Source organism: Pimephales promelas, chromosome 24 (genome assembly GCF_988280905.1).
Source record: "Pimephales promelas chromosome 24, fPimPro1.hap1.1, whole genome shotgun sequence".
Taxonomy (NCBI): domain Eukaryota; kingdom Metazoa; phylum Chordata; class Actinopteri; order Cypriniformes; family Leuciscidae; genus Pimephales; species Pimephales promelas.
In genome coordinates, this window is record NC_142792.1 from 17,506,741 (window position 1) to 17,527,500 (window position 20,760).

At 35.2% G+C, this 20,760-nt stretch overlaps 2 protein-coding genes across 3 annotated transcripts in view; both read left to right on the forward strand.

Moving 5' to 3' along the window:
* The first annotated feature begins 1,001 nt into the window (after positions 1 to 1,001).
* Positions 1,002 to 19,185, forward strand: vezt (vezatin, adherens junctions transmembrane protein). Of its 2 annotated transcripts, none has more exons than XM_089126726.1 (12): positions 1,002 to 1,528; positions 4,976 to 5,113; positions 7,719 to 7,808; positions 8,632 to 8,816; positions 8,892 to 9,173; positions 11,689 to 11,837; positions 11,945 to 12,093; positions 13,523 to 13,851; positions 14,083 to 14,276; positions 15,751 to 15,848; positions 16,475 to 16,679; positions 17,061 to 19,185. In XM_089126726.1, the coding sequence occupies exons 1-12, from the start codon at positions 1,493 to 1,495 to the stop codon at positions 17,564 to 17,566; spliced, it is 2,361 nt and encodes a 786-aa protein (XP_088982852.1). In that variant the 5' UTR covers positions 1,002 to 1,492; the 3' UTR covers positions 17,567 to 19,185. The 2 variants fall into 2 exon arrangements, with proteins under 2 accessions (XP_088982852.1, XP_088982853.1); XM_089126727.1 differs by having other exon boundaries at positions 11,701 to 11,837.
* A 985-nt stretch (positions 19,186 to 20,170) lies between these two features.
* Positions 20,171 to 20,760, forward strand: part of metap2a (methionyl aminopeptidase 2a) — a 10,826-nt gene continuing 10,236 nt past the window's right edge. The window contains exon 1 of the mRNA XM_039667605.2: positions 20,171 to 20,422. Coding sequence (XP_039523539.2) covers positions 20,248 to 20,422 — 175 coding nt within the window. The 5' untranslated portion in view covers positions 20,171 to 20,247. The remainder of the gene's footprint in view (positions 20,423 to 20,760) is intronic.

The following is a 20,760-nucleotide window of genomic DNA, read 5'->3' on the forward strand; positions in this document are numbered from 1 at the left end:
TGGTAAATGTTTTAGCAACGTGGCTATCTCTATTTACAGTAGCTCATTAATAGTTCATATTCATTTAAACATAAGCCGAATTCAAGGCAAAAAGCGAGCGATTCAGTTCCACAGATTCAGATCCGATTCCAAAGAACAATTCTTTTGCGAATCGAACATCCACTTATTGAGGGTTATGAATAGAAAGTAGATGGTCTTGATAATGCGGTCTGTGGCAAGAATACAAAATAGATGTAGTGGGATATTTCTGACATGTTAAAGTTAAAACATACAGAAAATAATTATTATTCCTCATTGGGGAACATGGAATTAATTGGCTATATGTTTGAGAACAGTTAATTCAGTCTATATTATAACATTTTCATAATAATTCGAATAATCCAATTTACTGGGCTATTTTATTGTCAAGATTGCACAACAGTAGTTATCAGTCAGTAGTTGTTTTGAAATACTAAATATAATTTTTTTTATATTAAAAACATGTTGTGATGTTAATGAATAACAATACACACAAATTACAAATAAAATACAAACCCAACATACATAGTATTAATACGATTTAAATAAATAATGAAAACGAAATAAATCAATACAACACGTGATTTCTATATAAAATAAAAAAAGAGATATAAATTAAAATAAGGGCTTTCGGGAAATGTTTTTAAAACCACAACATTTTCCCCCTCATATTGGAAGTAACAATTAATGTTGTAAAATCGTGATAGTTAACACAAAAATGAAAATGTTGTCAACCTCAGCCTCTTTTTGGTGAAGGCATTGCGTCACTGCAGCTGCCGTTAGAACAGGTGTTGTGCCGAATTTCGACCCCCGCCAAATTATTACCCCCCTAGTATTGGTAGGTTTAGGATTAGTTGTGGGGGAGGGGTTAAGATTAGGGGCGGGGTTGGGATTAGGCAATCAGGTACTGACTTCAACGAGGGGGGTAATAATTTGGCAGGGGGTCGAAATTAGGCACAACACCGGTTCCCATAGAAACCTGAGACCCGGGTTTAGGACTGCACGTGCGTATTGCTTGGCTGGTCTAGTCTGAAAAACAAGCTTTTTTTTTTTTAACGCTATTTGAACATAAGAAACAACGTTATGGGGCAGTTCATCTCAGATTTGGTTGCTGTTTTGAAATATTTTATTTAATTGTGAGTTCTGCTTGCAGTTTTCAATCTAAAATAGCTGCCAGGAGGCGCTTCAAAAAATGGCCAGTCGAGTGAACAGACTTTTCTTGATGTTTTCATTTTCGGGTGAACCATATCCCTTGAACAATAAAGTCAATACCAACAGCCCAGTGGATGTCGTAAAGTAGGCCTACATTTTGCGAACCGTCGTCAAATAGAAGAAGAAGAAGACGAGCTATGAATCATGGGAATTGTAGTTCAAGTCATGGCATGTCTCTGCGCATTCAGCAGAAGCTACACAGACCTCTCCTGTAATTTCCATCCCAGCATGCGCAACTGATGAACACATATGGCGGAGAGCTATGACTGAGGATTTTGATGAAGAAGTTGTGTTCGAGGTAAGTCTCTCATCCAGACATACAACAGCTGCTCTAATGTCTGTGATAGATGATGTGCAGTTAGCAGCCTGCACTTAGCACGTATAACACTCCTACCCATACACCTCTACAATGACTTGAAGATGCTTATTAAGCACTTTGGGGTTAATTAAGTCTGTAAAGTAGGCCTGTCTCATTTTTTCATATATTACAACATGTTAGGAGACGTAAATGTTGTATGAACATAGCGTCAGAGACTGTAGTGAGCTGACTAACTACTTACATAGCATTTTTGGGCATCATAGGCGGGTCAAGCACTAAGTTAGGTTGCAATGATGTCTAGGTAGGCAGGTACTTTATGATGGCTAAGAATGCTATCTAGATTGGCAGTTCAATAAGGATTTAGATATTGGTGTCCAAAAATGTTGTCTAAGAAGGAAGTTCACTATATTTTGTTACTAAAATTCCCCTAAAATGCAGTCAATGGGTGTAGCTCATTGGTTACTATATGGTGTTTGAAAATGCTGTCAATATAAGTGTTTTGAGACACAGTTTAGGAAGGTACCTTACACAGCCAGACTGTAAATGTAGACAGTTTCTTTTTTTTTTCTCTGTATACGTGGTCTGTTTGGTTTTAGTCTCTTTAAATTGAATTAAGAGCATTGTGCATCAAAGCATGTGTGTTCATGATCCGCCTTTAGGAGTCAGGATTGGGAATGTCAGATCAACCACCAGGGAAACCATGCTGTCACATGCTTTGGTCTAGATATTAGACCTATTTTCATTTCATCTGTTTGTTAGAATACATTACAGTTGAGCAAACAGTTATATAGGGAATAATTCTGGAGTAAGACTGTAAATATTTGTTTTGTAACAATGATCACCTGTTGTACACTATATTTAGACATTATCCATTGAAATTATACATATTGATTCATCATATATTCATAAAAATATGTGGTCTTGTTAAGAGATGATGATATTTATAAGATGATATCATAATCATACACACACACCAGTATATACAAATATCAATTTTAAAATGTAAAATTCCAGAAATTCCCATCATAGTAGCGCACAAAATATTATAATTTGAGAATAAAAAAACAACAACTGTTATACTTTTTATTCAGAAGAAATAAATCATACAAGTTCTGAGGGTGAGTAAATTATGACAGAATTATCCCTTAACTTCCAGTTTTATATGTTTACTTCTGGGTTCATGGGTACCCATGGAAAATGGGGGGGTCAATAACATCTTATTGAGTATTTCAATAGTTAATGTACTTTTTTGCCTTTATGCTGCTGACCCTTATTTCATCATCAAGAAATTTCTACATAAAACCAAACAAACAAACAAACATGTGAACGACTGGGAAAGGCTGTGGAAGTGAATTGGTCAGAATTTGCGGAAATCCTCCTGTTATGTGTATTTTGGACAGTTGTTGGCTGGCCAGACTTGGGTCATGCTTTTAAAGCGTTGTATCTGTTGTATATAATATCATCACGTACGATCCAGACTTCAAAACAAAAACAGTCTGATTCACTTTGCTCTCATTTGGTGACCTAAAATTGTGTCTTTCGCCTCAGGCCAATTGAGCTGCTCTCTCACATCAATGAACACCCGCCGACCGATTCCTCTCACTGCAAATGAGCTTTAGAGCAAAAAGATCCAAAGTTCATGACGGGTGGCGGGCTACCTCACTGAAGGATTTGACCGAAATAAGAATATGAGAATTTTAAACCTCTTTAGCAACTCAAATCCAGTGGCAATGCTAAGCAGTGGAAATGAGCCAGTGATTCTGGATCTCTGCTTGCGAATTGGGACCTGTGAGAGTGTTCGTTGAGCGATGTTACGTTTGAGAAGATCTAAGACTAGAGCGAGAGATGTGCGAGAGGTAAGTGAGGAAAAGGGCAGGAAAGCATGTCGTTTCTGGTGTTTCTCTTTTGGGAGAGCACAACCCGTAACTTCCTGAGAGAGATATCGGAATCATGACTCCTCTTTCTTTCGCTCTCCTCCCTTCCTCTTCTGTATGGTTTTTACTTGTTTGTTCATCGAAGTGTGTTTCTTCCATGTAAAATTCACCAGTCCTGAATTTTATATACAGTATATAAATAAATGTGTGTGTCCGACTCCGCATGAAATGGAAGTTCTTCCCTATTGTGACGTATGTCCGAGTTAAATGCTTCTCAAACAAGAAAAAATGTAGGGCATGATTTTGTTAATCGGGAGATGATTGGATGGTTGTAGTTTGTTATTGCTGTGATGTCATGTGAGTGACAGGTTGTCCCGCCCTCAACTTTAAGTTTTAGGCTAAAATAAAATGATTTGGAAAATCTTTGTCAAATCAAAGTTTGTGTCCTGTGAAAATAAATGCCATGCGAGAAAGAATTTGGTATGTGGTGTACTTGTCATGAGATTGCGATGATGAAAAATTGCTGGAATTAAAATATTCTTGATATTGGCGTAATTTATTAGAATTGTTATTTCATAAGAATTAGAATACATTGAAAATGAACATGTTTTATAGCTCGACCGATAAAGGATTTTGAAGTCCGATACGATATAAAAAATTGTATTGGTTTTAAAATCCGATATTCCGATATATCGGCCGATATTTTAAAAAAATTATTATTTCAGAAACGCGCAACAAATAGTAAAACGTACATTGTCAGGCCAAGGAGAGATGATGCGTCTCATTGCTATAGCTGTCACGCGTTATTAAAGAAATACTTCAGTCACATTGTTACGTAACTATTACTAGCTAATTCCGCTTCACTCTCGGCTTATTTAACAACAGCAAAACTGGACATGATAGTCACAAATTGTGTCCTGCTTATTTGAGTTAAGAGAACTGATGGGGATGTTCTTTTAATTGTTATTCAAGCAATGTATGTCTCGTGACGTGACCAACTCAATGAGTTTTGCCAACAGGGACTGTGTAGAGTGCCCTCTGGTGGACAAACTATACAACTCCAACACTCATGACATGGTTCAAGCGAGTTTCGTTCGTTTTTTATTTTATTTTTGAAATATTCATTTATCGGCCATTATAACTGCCGATACCGATAGTTTGAAAAATGCCTAATATCGGCCGATATATCGGTCTGGCTCTACTAGGACCTAGGTCATTAAATATTTTTTTTAAAAGTCATCTTATTGTACATTTTAGGTTAGTTCAGGCAGTCAAACAGAATATCTCATATAAAACGCCATATTGATGATTCAAACACATTAAATAATAAAAAAAAAAAGTTTGAAAATGCTTTATATGTTCACATATTCAGGATGTATTTAAAATCGTATTTTTTACGTGATGTTTGCACCGATTGACATTTTTCAGAAACTTCGGTTGAAAAATGTGTACATGTTCTTCAAAAGCCAAAGTAAAGAAGAGTCTTTCTTGGACATCCTCAGTTGTCATTGACTCATGTTTATTTAGAGCTGTCTCTTTCTCACCCCTCCAGAACTCTCCGCTGTTCCAGTACTTGCAGGATCTAGGACACACAGATTTTGAGGCATGTTCTCCCGTTTCTCAGGAGGAGGAGTCCGGCGCTGGTGGAGAGGAGGCACCGTTTCCTCAGGATATCCCCCCGTCTCACAAAGTTAGTGTCAGCACTTATTTCTCCAATACGCAAACCGTACGGTAGCAGACTACAATCTCTAAAGACCCTCGTCTGAGTAGTGTTAAACGAAAGAAGCGGATTAAATGCTAATCTGAATTGTTGTTTCGTAACCAACACAGCTTTTGAAACGCACATTGAAATTGAAAGAGACTGATCCAATACTGAATATTCTGTATCCAATAAGTTATAACAATTATGTTGTTATTATTTTATTCTCCGTTCCAAACCCTTGAATTCCATTGAACACTGAAGAAGTTGTTTAGCAGAATGTTCATCCTGCGCTTTTCCATCAAATGAAAGTGGGAAAAAAGTGCAAACAATATAATATAATAGCGATTTGATTTAGCTTCTTTCACATAGTTAGTTATTGTTTAGCTTCTGAAGACTTAGAGTACTTTTAAAATGTTTTTATGATGCTTTTTTTTTTTAACTGACAGCTAGTTCATTAAATCGGTAACACTTTACAATAAGGTTCATTAGTTAATGTATTAACTAACATGAACTAGCCATGAGCAATACATTTATAACAGTATTTGTTAATCTTCGTTGATGCTAGTTAATAAAAATAAAGCTGTTCATTCTTTGTTCATGTTAGTTCACAGCACATTAACTAATGTTAAGAAGATTTTTATAAAGTATTAGTAAATATTGAAATTAACGTTTACAAACATTAATAAATGCTGTATAAGCGCTGTTCATCATTAGTTCATGCTAACTAATGTAGTTAACTAATGAACCTTATTGTAAAGTGTTAGCATTAAATCTTTTCCTTTTGTGTTTTAGAACTGAACCCACAGGGTTAAAATTGAGTAAATTGTGACAGAATTTTTATTTAGTCCAAGAAAGCTATGCATAATATGTATTTAATAAAAAATACAGTTAAATATTATACAAGTATACTATTTATTTATTTATTTTCATTCATAACCCATAACTACTACAAATTAAAAACATGTTTATATGTATATATAACAGAGTTATAATGAGAAATTCTTGATCATATTATTAAATTTAATAGAAAAAGTTAGATTGTTATTGTTGGCAATTGTATAGCGCTTGAAAAATAAATCATATTCCCTGTGTGAAATACTTAAATTTTACTAATTAGTTTTCACCTTTATATGTTACTAATTCTTTTAATTGTCTAAACAAAAGACTAAAGGCCCGATCACAACAAGAACGATAATTATAAAGATAACTATATTAGCATCCACACTAGCAGACAACATCGTTCTGTTTATTCTAAGCGCATGCACTGTCACTTTAAATGCTCACGCTTGTAACAGCAGGATGGATTCTGATTGGCTGTCAATGTTTTTATCGTTCCTTAGCTGGAAAAAAAAACGCTGTGAAAGTGATTCCAGCGATATCGTTTCTCTGTGCCGTTATCATTATAGTTGTAGCGAGGACTCTATTTATCATTTATATTTTTACACATTCAAAAGATTCAAAATGTCATTTATTTTATTCACAAACTGTTACATCTTTCATGTTCACTTTTAACCAGAATCCTAGCGTTAAAATATATATAAAATACATATTTTATTGTACCTCAAAATATATTTTTTTTTGTTAAATTCTTACAAAGTGAAAGAGTCTCCCTAGTCTCAGTTACATAAGTGTTTCACTCTAAAAAAAAATGATTTGGAAAAATCAAGTGTGTTTGGATCCCGTCACAACAGCCATCAGTGTGAAACGGTGAAGGCCGGTCTCATGGTCACCTCAGGAACTGGAAGTGATGAATGACTGAAGAATTATCCAGTCTTGTTTGGGAATGTGATGAAATCCCACAACAGAGCTCATTCCTTTGGCTGAATACAATTTAGTTTGTGTGTACGTACACACTTTATTTTATCATTTGTTTGTAAAGTTTTCACAGAGAGCATCATATTGTCTTAAGTTTACACGGTTCAGGCTGTCCCTGTTTGCGTTCCCAGTTTGCGGCGACACACACACACACACTCACAGAGAGAGAGAGAGAGAGTCTCGTTCTATTCTTCAGTTGTCTGACACACAGTCAAAGCATCTAGAATGTGAGTCCTACAGCAGTGGAATACTAAAGACATGAAGAAAGAAAGGAAGACAAAACAGTGAAAACCTCTCAGTTTGAGCGTGAATGACCACTATACTTTCCCAAAACTACACACTTTTTCTGAGATTTTAAGATATCAAATCTGTCTTTGTTTCAAATTAACGACGGGATGTTTAGTGTGTAGGCTAAAATAATAAACCTCCCAGACATGTGGTTTGTGCGATCGTGATTCATCATGACCCAGACAGGAATCAATAGTCGGTCTGTGGGATGTTACTCAAAAGGACATGATAAACAACTCCAGCATCTGACTTTTAATAAAGCTAAATATGAGTCTAATGTTATATTGCGCACTGTAAACACAATCAAAGCTTCAAAAAAACATGGAGAACGGGACCTTTAAAAATGGACATCACAACCTCATTGGTTCATTAACATATGACCGCCCGTATTTACTTATTCAGTATTTAGCAACTTGACCTGCTTTGAATGACAGTATGACCTACATTGGTTTTCTTCTTCAATCTATAGTGTGCTGTGTGTATTTTGCAGAAGGGTGGTGTTTGGAGGCTGGTTGATGCCCTGCGCAGTCTGAGTCCTCTGCATCGAGACAGCGCCACCCGTTGGCAGGAGCAGCAGCTGGTGAGAATGAAACTCTCTGCTCGTCTTTCCTTCAGTAGTGTCAAAGAGTAGCAGGACTATTACAGCGTTTTGACAGTGTGTAAATTTACCAACCTGGATTTCAATCATGTGTAAAATATGCATAATCACAATAATATTTGTGGGAAAACAGTTGTTTATGTATGAAGGCACTTAATAAGATCACTAGATCTAGATATGTGTTTTACATCAAAAAAAAAAAAAAAAAGAAAATTAACGATTTAAAATGAATGGTTTAAATTTTAAAATATTATTTTTTTATTGAAGAAAAATGTCAATAAAAAAATAAAAGCAATTGGCAGATGTTTAAGATTTAGATAAAGATTTTTTTTAAAGTAATATTTACTCATCTACTTTTAAAATCATTTTTAAACATGTATAAAAATATTTTTTATCTAATTAATTCTAAATGTATTTTTGTTTTAATATTTAAACTATATTTCATAATAAAACATTATAAACCATTTTTTGTTGTTTATAAATAACAAATAAAGACACATTTCTTAATAAAGTTTGTTAATAAAGAAAATACATTTCTGAATTACACTGATTTCTGTATAACTATAAAGTGTATTTAAAATATATAAATATTTAAAATGTTCCCTTTCTTTTTAGTTACCCTTTTGAAATGATTCCAACTCTATTGGATCTAACTGATATTAATCACATTATTTTCAAATTCAGTAATTCAGAGACTAGGATCTTGTTGTGTTGTGTGTACAGCACAGAATCCCAGTTTTGCTGCAAGGCAGTGTTGATCCGATAATTAGATTGATTTTTAGCCGCTGTGTTTGTTTTCCCGCAGGACGCTGCCTTCCGCCAGTATTCTCTGCGCTGTCTGTTGTCTCAGGATGTGCTGTTGCAGGAGGACATCGAGCTGATCGAGCTCCTGGATCCGAGTGTGCTCTCTCTGGGCTCCACTGATACTGTCTGCCCCAGTGCCAGCACTGCCGTCCCAGCGCCATGCTACCTCTCGCCTCCCTCTCTATGGTACACAGCCACATCAATACCAACAAAAACCTCGTTATCAAGCCGATATGTCACTGACGTGTTTCTCTGTCCCAGGGATGTGTCCGTTTTGGTCGGGCTGCTAGCCGTCCTGCTGGGCCTGCGCTTTTCGTACCCTGACCACGAGCTGGCTCTGTGGTTGTGTGCCATCCTGGTGTGTGTTATGTGTGCCTGTCGCAGCCTGTCTCTATGGCACAAGGCGGTTCTTCAGCGCCGCGTCCAGTCTCTGGCCGTCCAGCTGGAGGGTTTGGTGAACAACAGCCGAGCGCTGACCAGTCTCTCTCGCAAATCTCTGCGTCTCATGCAGGAGACGGAGGTCATCTCACGAGGATTCACACTGTAAGTTTCACAGCACACACACACATGTTTGTTCATGTCTACAGTGTCTTTAGATTTTGTTTTGTGTGTGAAAATGTGAAATTGATGCTTTGTGTTGTGCATGTAATGCAGTTTTATAGTTGTTTAAAGCTGAATTGTGCAATTTCTGTAAATCTTTTTCTTGAAATAGCTTTCCCAAACACTCCCGTCTATGATCGGTCAAACAAATAGAGCAAAACACGTATTTAAGAATGGAGTATTCATAGTTGACTCTACAGTGTGGACATTAACCTGAAATAGGAAAAAGTATTTTAGAAACCATAATATACAGTATATATATATATATATATATATATATACAGTATATATATATATATATATATATATATATATTAGGGCTGTGCAAAAATTAATTGCGATTAATCGCATCCAAAATAAAAGTCTGTGTTTAATAATATAATTGTGTGTGCTGTATATAATTATTTTTAATATATAAATACCTATGCATGCATGTATATATTTAAGAATTATTTGCACTTAAATTCTATATATATATATATATATATATATATATAAATACATAATCTATATTATATAAATATAAATATTTTATATATGAATAACACATTTTCTTAAATATATACATGCATGTGTGTGTATTTATATATACAAAATAATTATATACAGCACACACAAATATATTATGTAAACACAAACTTTTATTTTGGATGGGATTAATTGCAATTAATTTTTGCACAGCCCTAATAAATAAATATATACTGTATATATATATATATATATATATATATATATACATTTGATTTATTTTTAAAGTAAAAAAAGTCCTATTACATGCTTGGGAGAAGCAGTTCCATTTCGCAGGACTCATTATCTATTTATTTTTGAATGTTCAATTTTTAGTTCAATTATGAGCTTGAGTCTCATCATTTTATGTCTGATAATATAAAAAAAAAAAAAACTGATAATATTAAAAATGCACTGTGAATTTAAATAAGTAAAACCAGGGCCTTAAACTAACTTTTTGCTAATCCTGCCAATGGCCAGCGACTTAAGAAAATGTACCTTGCAAAAACATGCAGTTATGACATCAAAATGTTTGATGCTAGTAAAAATTACAATTTCGATATAACAGCTAAAACTGCTTGTGTTACTAATATAAATTGAAAAATTATTAAAGACAAGTAAACAAACACTGCTTTTCATGTAGTTTTTTTTAGGTTTTCAGGTACAGACATTTACTGCATAGTCTTCACTATATAAATTAAACTGATTAATCCTTATTAAAGGTACAAAAGTTGTTCTGTTAGGAGCTGAGGGTAATTTGTTTTCTTTTCGTTGTCCATTATTTGATAAATGAACATTAAAAATGTTAGCAGACAGCAGTAGGATTATTAGGATACTGTCACTTTAAGACCTAATGCACACACGGATCCAGTGTAATGATATAAACTGTACACATACTGCACTTACAGTCGCCATTGGTGATTTTTACTCGCATTAAATGCTCGACAAGTGTTAATTTTAGGTCCAGAGTAAAACTAGTTTGATTCATTGTTTGTGCCTTCATAATTTGTATTTTCTACACTATATCCTGCATGTGAGAGCTCATTTCCTCTATATGTCTGTTTGTGTGTTTAAATATAGATTTAATAATGTATGCTATGCATGTTGAATATGATTTGTCTGTCACTCGATACTGTCTGTGTTTTGTGTATTAATTCTTCTGTTCAAAAGTTTGAGGTCAATAAGATAAACACAAATGAACCCTTGTACTTTTTAAATCAGGGGTTCTCAGGGCTGGCCCTCGAGATCCACTTTCATGCAGAGTTCAGCTCCAACCCTGATCAAACACACCTGAACAAGCTAACCAATGTCTTCAGGATAAGTAGAAACAAACCCACTTGAAGGCAAGCCTGCAACCTTAGCCGGAAAAAGCACGCCGTCTGCTAACGCTGCAGCTCACGAGGAAAGAAAGAAGGCTGTTGTTTTTTTAGTTTTTTTTTTACACGGATGTCAAAAGCATCACTACGCTGAATGAACCGCTTTTGTGAGGAAATGGCTGATCATTTAATGAATCGACAGCCCAAAGCAGTCATGTGATTGGTTATCAAAACACATGTTACAAACCCTTATATCTTACAATAATATGATCATCTCTGCTTGAAAACTACAGGCAGGTGAGTTGGATCAGGGTTGGAGCTTTGCCATCCAATTAAATTGAACTTATTTTAGATTAATATGTAATATTTCACAATTTTATATTTACTAATTACTAAGTTTAATTAGTCTCTTACTATATTTCTGATTATGAGATAGTTTTTTCAAAAACTTGAACAAATCGTACTGACCTCACACTTTTGATTGGCGGTGTTGGTGTATTAGTTTGTCGATATTTGTGTCATTTTTGTTTCATAGTGTTAGTCTAGTTAGGTAGTATTATGTGTTCTATGTGATGTGTGTCTGCCATGATGGTTCTCGGACGTCTGCACAGTTGGATCACATTTCACTTGTCAAGTTTACTCGACAGGGTGAGTGGCGCCTGTCCCTTCAACAGGGCGGGGCATCTTCGGAGTCAGCAGCTGATTGGTCTACGGAAAGCAGCCTATCAGAGTCTTCGCTGCGCGTTCCGAGCCTCCCGCCTCGCCACGTGCATTATGCTCAAATCATATCCTGATCCAGCAGCATCGCAGCGATCAGTTGCTTTTATATTACGCTTTCTTAATGTTTAATTCACTTGGATTCTTAGTGGTTAAGTCCTTGACTGTGTTTTACATTTCCACTGAACTCAGAGATTGACAATGTCACGAACTACGTGTCCACCGTGCCAATCAGAGAGCTCGGTCTCGGTTTGGGGGTGGAGCATCTTTCTGATGAGCAAGCACAAGAACTGACCAATGATTTCAGCCTTCCTGCACTCAAGGTATAGAAACTTTTTAGTGTTTAGTCGGACTGGGCAATATAGCTCAACCTATAGCTCAGAATTTTTCTGTGTTTTGGCCATATTTATCTTGTAAAGATTGTAATCTTAATTTTTTTTTTGCAAACTTATTTTGATTATTTACTTATGAAATTTGTGAAAAGTGATTTTTTTTTTAGCAGTATAACAATAAAACACAACATGCATGCATATATATATTTTCATGAAAAATTTAAAAGCACAGTAATGATTCAAATTACAATATTTATTCTATTAATATAATCAATTTGTCAAAACGCTTTTTATACAAATTTTTATACCCAATTTGGACAAAACAACAGTTGTTACCAAGTATATATTATAGTAAACATGCATTTAAAATAATAGAGGCAGTTTTTTTTAGTCAATAAAGACAAACACACACACACACACATACACACACATATATATATATATATATATATATATATATATATATATATACATACTATTATTATTTGTATGTGTTGATAAGTAGCAATATTTTAAATTTTTTAAATAAATAAATTTAAATAAATAAATAGAGGCAGGTTTTTCCAGTCAATAAAGACAAACGCACACACACACACACACACACGTATATATATAAATACATACTATTATTATTTGTATGTGTTGATGAGTAGCAATATTTTTTTTATTTAATAAATATTTCATAAATAAATTTAAATAAATGGAGGCATTTTTTTTCAGTCAATAAAGACAAACACACACACATATATATATATATATATATATATAAATACATACTATTATTATTTGTATGTGTTGATAAGTAGAAATATTTTTTATTTTTTTAATAAATAAATTTAAATAAATAAATAGAGGCAGGTTTTTTCAGTCAATAAAGACAAATACACACACACACACACACACACACATATATATATATATATAAATACATACTATTATTATTTGTATGTGTTGATGAGTAGCAATATTTTTTTTTATTTAATAAATATTTAATAAATGAATTTAAATAAATAAATACATTTAAATAAATAAATACATTGATAAATACCAATATTTACCTACATATATTTTTCATGAAACATTTAAAATGACATTAAATGGTATGCTGGGACTTCCATGAATATTTTTGATTCATGACATTGAGCTATTATTTGAATTAAATGATTGAATTTGAGTGTTTAAAAGAACTGACAAAGAAATCAAAGTTTTTTTTTTTGTTTTTTTTTGCTGTGATTTCTGTGAGTCTGGACATAAAGTAGAGGGAAAAATCTATTCCACTGCATGTTTCGGATACATAACAGGCCCATGAAACCAATTTCATAGCTTTGAAAAAAATCATAACGACCTTACGACCAATATATTGCTGTTCTAAATAACACAACACATGATTCTCCTAAAGTAAATATTGATTGGTTTGCAGACGTTGTTCCAGCTGTGGGTCGGGCAGAGCTCCGAGTTTTTCCGGCGATTGGCTCTGCTGCTGTCTCCGGGGAGGGAGGAGCTAGACTCCAGGCCCCGCCCCCTCACGTACAGCAGCGTCCCTTTGATCACTGACTCCCTCCATCACACCCTAGCCAGTTGCCTTGGTGATCTGCAGCGCAGCTTCGATTTCCACCGCTACTTCGAGACGCAGCACCAGTCGCTCCCCGCGGGAAGAAACGGACGGGCTCAACAGAAGTGCAGAGAGCTCAACTCTCTGCACACGTCTGTCCGCAGTTTACAACTACACCTGAAAACACTCCTAAACGAGTATGGATTACTTTCTTTTCTTTTTTATATATTATTGTATTTTTTAGAATTATTTGAAATGACAATTGGTGAAATTAATCATTTACTTTAAAATATGAATATAATAAAATTATAAAATATAAGATCATCTGACACAATGGCATTTAATTGATTTACTCATTTCATTTTCACACTGAAAAAAAAAAAACTGGTTAACACACTATTTTATCTTAATGGTTGAATTTCTCCTAGGGTCATAATTCTGGAGGACGATTTGGAAAAGTTAATGGTCGCGAAAGAGACGGAGGAGATGACGTGCGCGGGATATCAGGAGCTGAGAGAGCGTCTGCAGCTGCTGCAGCCACACATGCAGGCCAGCACCTGCTGCTGGGACGACACACTCGCGCAGGTCGACCGCATGCTACGACGGGTCTCCAGCCCCCCAGGTCAGAGGTCACCCTCTCCACCAATCACAGCACTCTGCAGCTGCGCCGCTCCGTTGGAATTTAAATGAACCACTATTTTGTTAGTTTCATTTAGTCGTTTTTCTGAAAATGTATGGTATCGTGTATTAGGGGTGTGCTCTAAAACTATTAAGGTAATTATCACAATATAATTTTCCTTGATATAATTATAACAAAAGCTTGATAAGTGTTCGATATAATGTTTATGCACCACGGTGCACCCATGGTATTATGGCAGAGATGCGGTTATTCATCGAATTATTTAGTTTCAAGACTCAAGTCTTGTTTCTACAACTTTAACCCTCAGGTGCTCTTTGTTTCGGAGTCACACTTGTTATCTTCCCGGTCAAAAGTGACCGGACACCTAAAAATGAAACTTCCTCCATCCCAGTAAAACCAATGCAATTTATTTTTGTTCTATAATATTTATTCCTTTTAGTTTAGTATTTTGAGACAATTTAAATGAATCTATTAATATTTATGCAATATTTATGGTTTATTTTTGCCATAGAAAAATATAGATTATTTTCTCTATATATATTATTTTCTTCAAAAAAATATTAATGCAGTATTTTAGTTTAATATAGAGTCTAGGCCTTCAGAAAAAAAATCTTTTTTGAAGAAAATTAGCACCATCTGGTTACAGTATAGAGAAAAAGGCATGGCCACATTTGTGTGTACAAGCTTTCGAAATGACGTCCTCACCATTATAATTGGTGCGTCAGGCTTTGTGTGATAACAGCCTGTGTCTTAGGAGTATTTTTAGAGTTCCTTATTCGACTGATTTCCCTCCCTTTAGTTATTTTAGGGATCTTTAGGGAAGTAGTAGGGTAAAAAAATGGAGAGAGGGATGTGGTGGGTAATGTCCTTTACAGAATTAGGCCATTATGCACAAGTAGATGACGTCATTGTTCCCCAGCTTCATATGATGACCCTCCTCGGGGCTGGGGCTTAAACTGTAGGGAGGTCAAAGTTCAGCTGTGCGGTTCTTTCAGCCAAACAACAACAACAGCAGCAGCTATTTTTTTCTGAAGGAAGCACAGTTTGCAGCAGATACAAAATAGGAAAGTGAATAAAGTATTAATATGATATTAAAAGCCATTGATTTTCCATTTTTATCCATATATACCAAAATCAGTCATTTATTTGTCATATATTACGTAATAGATTGAATCCTTGACTTTATTTCCTAATTTAAACACCTTTTTTTGGAATATTTCATAATGTAGATTTATAATGTGATGCCTAAACTCTCACACTATTTGTTTCTTTCAACTTTCTTTTTTAAAACAGTAGTGCAGATTTATAAAATGTGCCATTTTGTCTGTAATTGGGCAGAACAAGTGACATTTGATTCCCATTAATGCTAGTGCTTCATGAATCTAGAAACTGAATTTGTCCTGTGTGCTGAAAGGACACATTAGCAGGATACTGTGTATTTGTGTGTGTTCCTCAGAGAGTTCGGATCGGCCAGAGGAAACAGATGCCCCAGATCTCCCTCCTGCCGCCCCTATTACACACATACAGGACAGAGACCCTGTCCCTGAGGAACAGGTACCTGTGTTTGTATGTTTTATCTATAGAATTAAAATGCAATTCATACATACAAGGAAATACAATGCACCTCTATGATTGTTTTTATCAATTTTTCGATACTGCTGTCCTGATATCATAATGAAGAAAAAACTGAACAAATAATTCATTAAATTATTCAAAAGAATAAGTATTTTGGTATTTTTTTTTTATTATTTAAAAAAAAATACTATATTATTTTCTGAATCGTATTTGATTGAGTTATGAATTAATTCATGTAGTACCTTGACATATATTTAATTATTATCATTTAATTATTTAGTTATTACCAACCAACATGAATACAAAGACTACGTTTGTAGTCAAACTTTGGCACATGCATTTTATTTTAATAAGACCTCATTTTCTTGGTTGTGGACAGATCTTATTTCTTATCGACCCGTGACAAACAAAAGGACCACTCATGTTTTTGTCTAAATCTAGTTACCGGTAATTAACTTATTGTTTGTAAGTCAGAATTTCACAGATGTAATTTGTTGAACGAAGCAAGATTTCAATGTTTGTTATGAGCGGATATGCAGCGATATTCATAAACAATGAGTTTTGAGGTTATAGATGGGATTTCTAAAGTTGCTTTTCTTGGCCAGGAACTGGAAGCCTACGTGTCGGACTCGGACTCTGAGACGGAGTGGAGAGGGGCCGTGGACATGCTGTCGCCATGGGAACAGGAACGCCAACGTCATGAACGCGAGGAGTCGAGACGCGTTTTACTCGAGCTGAAATCCGTCCTGGGAATCCGAACGTCAGACGGAGAGAGAGACAAGCGCAAGCTTCTGCTGTTCAGTGATCAGGGTACTAAATGCGCAAACACACGCATGGCACAACTGAAATTAATGTTTAGCTATATTATAATATTCCTCTCTGTCATAAGAACCGTTCACTAACGTTTCATTTCAGTGAACGGGTTCAAAACGTTAAATTTCCTTTTAAAATGTCACCTTTTATATAATTAAATGTTTGAGATGCTAATATTTTGCTTGAAAAATAAGTTATTTGTTATACACAGTTACGTTTTGAATGGCTTTCAAATAAAAGTGATACTTGAGGTAAGATTGCCAAGATTTTTAGCGAAGTTAGCTTAGCTTATCTAAACTACTCTCAGTTACATGTACCTTTTTTTTTTTGTCTTTCCCAGCACTAAATCCTCTTCCAATGTGTTTTGTGTCTTTCTAGCTGCTCTGGCTCCGTTTGCTAAGGACACATCAGAAACGGACACGAACTCTTTAGAGCCGCATGTTTCAGTGGAGTCCATGACCACCACAGGCAACCACGTGTCCCGACAAGGAGAGGAGGATGAAAGCGAGCCGCGGACTGAAATCCGGAGTGGGGCGGAAGATTCTGTGACTGAGTTTTGCTGTGGAGATTCTGATGTAACCGGGGCAGCTAAAGACGCCAGTGAAGAGACCGCAGAGGAAACGCATCTCTTCCAATCAGACGGACTCGTAGACGACGAGCATGACGGGACACACCCACTCACACCCCGAGTGCCCACCCTCTCTGTGATCGACAGATTGACTGAACTGCATGGCTCGCAAGCGATCAGTTTCAGCTCCGCACTGGCCGCCCAAGTAGCAGCTCGCTCGCATACGTTCACACACATGCAGGAATGCACCTACGGGGACTCGGAGGAGGAAGGGGAAGTGACATCACAGCAGACGAGAGAAACCGAGGAGGACTGAACAAGGAGGATATTTATTGTCATCTTTTTGTTCGTATTTATTGAGCTTGATTTCAGGACACAGACATCATTGGATGTAACTGGTGTGTGTGCGTTTCTGTTTTAGAGTGTGTGTGTGTTGAGGATTTTATGTTCCATGTGTTCCACTCTCCTCATGACAGGCCTCAGGTACAGACTGGCACACGCTAGTACTCAAAATAACAGAATCAAAACTTAAACACAACTACATGTCCTTGGTCGTCCCAGTTTTATTCACACAAAATAAAGAATTTAAGTTCTTAAAATGCCTAAAAAGTCAGTTATATTGGGTCGTAACTGCACATCAAGAACACGTACGGGTCATATTTGACCCCAAAATTATAGAAAGAAAAAATTTACAATATGAAAATTAAGTCTTTTTATTAGATTTTGTGATTTTTATGACAATTTTAAGACATTTCCCCTCAATAAATCATTACCGTAATGCAAAACAAATAGTTGTACTTAGTGTATTGTAGAAACATAACTTCTTGTTACCACAATGCAGAAAATAATTCCAATATATTCTAAATTTAAATATACTATATTTTATTATCAGCAATGTATGCATCTTTTCTGCAGTATGGTGATGACAAATTCTAGAAAGAAAGAAAGAGTGTACCGGAATTTATTTTCTTTATTGCGAAATTGAGAAGTTATTGTTCTTTTTATTTACACTATTGATCATTTTTCTTAATTCAAGTAATGAGAATATATTTTTTAATGCGGAACAATTAAAAATGTTCCCCATTACACTAATAACAGCTTTACTTATTTTGGATTGCGGTAATGACAAAGAGATATTTGTCGCATTACGGTAATGAGAATTTGGGTAAATATACACAAATCTTAATGGTGCCGCAAATAAAAAATCGTTTTCTCTATACATATTTTGATTTTGGGGTGAAATATGACCTTTTGTTACAAAAAGCAAAGGTAATACTGACGTCCTACTGAATTGCAGCTGGTATGCTCTCAAACTTTGAAGCATTGACCTGAAACTGTCGGACATTTTAAAGGTTTTGAAATGTATACACTTGTAACAGCCTGAAATTGACTGTGATTGGATTTCCTTTTTGTTTACAGAAGATTCTTGAGTTTTTCAGTCCAGCATCTTGTTGAACACTTCACATAAAACCCCTTTTGTTAGATCCTTATTAAAGCAACAAATACTGATTTATAGATTTTCTCAAGTAATGATCAACCCGGTTTTACGTTAAACCCAATTTTAACTCCTACAATTTAACTTGCCTTAAACACGTTTCCCTTGTATGGACCGTTGCACTTTACAACTACAGTTAAATGTTTTAATATGACTTAGAATGTCAATGGCTATGTTGATGAGGCCAGAGAGCAAAACCCCAGATATAACAACGTTTGTGTGTGAATTGAATGTTTTTATGTCTAACGTCCGTAATTAATTTCCCCCCATGCATATATGCATGACATCAAGACTCGCAAACAATCGTCTTGGTCATGGCTGAGACTGTCTTTGTGTTTGTCATCACTCAACACCAGTTTTGCCTTTTTTTCCCCCCCCCTTACTCCAAAAGTGGCAATCTTGCATTTTTAATTTGTGAAATAAAGTACATGTACATACAGTATGTGTTTGTCTTTGCTGATTTCATGCAGTTTCACACTAAGAATAGACTTCTGTACTCATTTAAAGGGATAGTTCATCCAAAAATGTTCTTCCAAACCTGTATGAATTTATTTCAAAAGAAGACGTTTTAAAGAAAAAATGACTTCCATAGTATATTTTTCCTCAACTGTCTGGTTACAAACATTATTTAAAATAACTTAATTTAAAAGAAATTCATAAAAGGTTTGGAACAACATGTTTGGGTGAACTATCACTTTAAAGTATTGCTGTACATCTAGGTAAGAAATACATGCATCAGATTCTGCCATCTACTGGACAATATTATGAGATCTGGAGGAATAATGTTTCAATACAGTTTGAATGATCATAAGATAAAGATATATTATTAATATTATTGTCTCACCTTAGTGAGATTAACACAAAAGGTTCAGTAAAGAACATGGTGTATTAAACCGTTTAGTACACCATGTTCTTTACTGGACCTTTTGTGTAAATCTCACGAAGGTGAGACAATAATATTAATAATATATTTTTATCTTATGATCAAACAAACTGTATTGAAACATTATTGCTACAACAATTATTGCCGTTTAGTCTAAACGGCACATGAATAAATTCTATTAAGGTACGAATCTCATGATTTCTCAAAAACTCTAACATTATAGCTACTTTAAGAATATGAATAGATACTTCAAACATTTAAAAATAAACCTGTACGTTGTCAAACATTTTCTCTGAATGGGTTTCCTTCATTAATATTCTGCTCGCTACAAACTCCTGGTCATGAATATGTATCATTTAAAGTGACGTTTGCCCGTTGGGTCTATCTGATTGGCCAAGAGGTAGAACGTGCTTGTCAGCTGGCCAATTAACGAACGGAAGTGCTCATTAATATGAATGAGGTAACTTTTCTGGAGGCTCTCGACAGCGTGACCTAATTAACATTAATGAGCTTATTCTTCGCTTGTAATTTCGTCACTCACTCAGCTGATTCGGCAGGTTTTCTCCGCTCCTCCCACAATGCACCGGTCCCAGTCTCTCCACTCGCGTCCGCATGAATCATGGAGGCGAACGGAATCGAGCAGCTGCAGCCGGTGTCGGTGAGCCCGAGCCCGGTACCGGTACCGCCAAGCATGGACACGGTGATCCTCAACGGGCACGCGGCGGAACGAGACGAAGCTGATCCCGCCAAGAAGAAGAAGAAGAAAAAGAAGAAAGGCAAGACGGCAGTTTCGGGTGAGTGTCTCATTCATAGTAATAAGTGCAGAGACCCTGCTTTAAATAATCATCAGTGAACTCTCTGATAAACTCTAAACATACTCATGTGTAACGTTACATATGCGTTTTGAGTCAGACATTATAAGATCTGTAAAAAGTTTTTTCCAACCTTACGAATTTTAGTGTGTATTGGAATGTTGTGGGATCCTAAAGAAAAGCTTAAAAAAATATTTTTAAATTTATGGAAAATACAAAATATCTAAATGTTATAATTTTTATTTAATTATTATATAATTATAATGATTATTTTTATGTATTTTTTTATATGTTTTACAAAAGCATAAAGATTATATAGC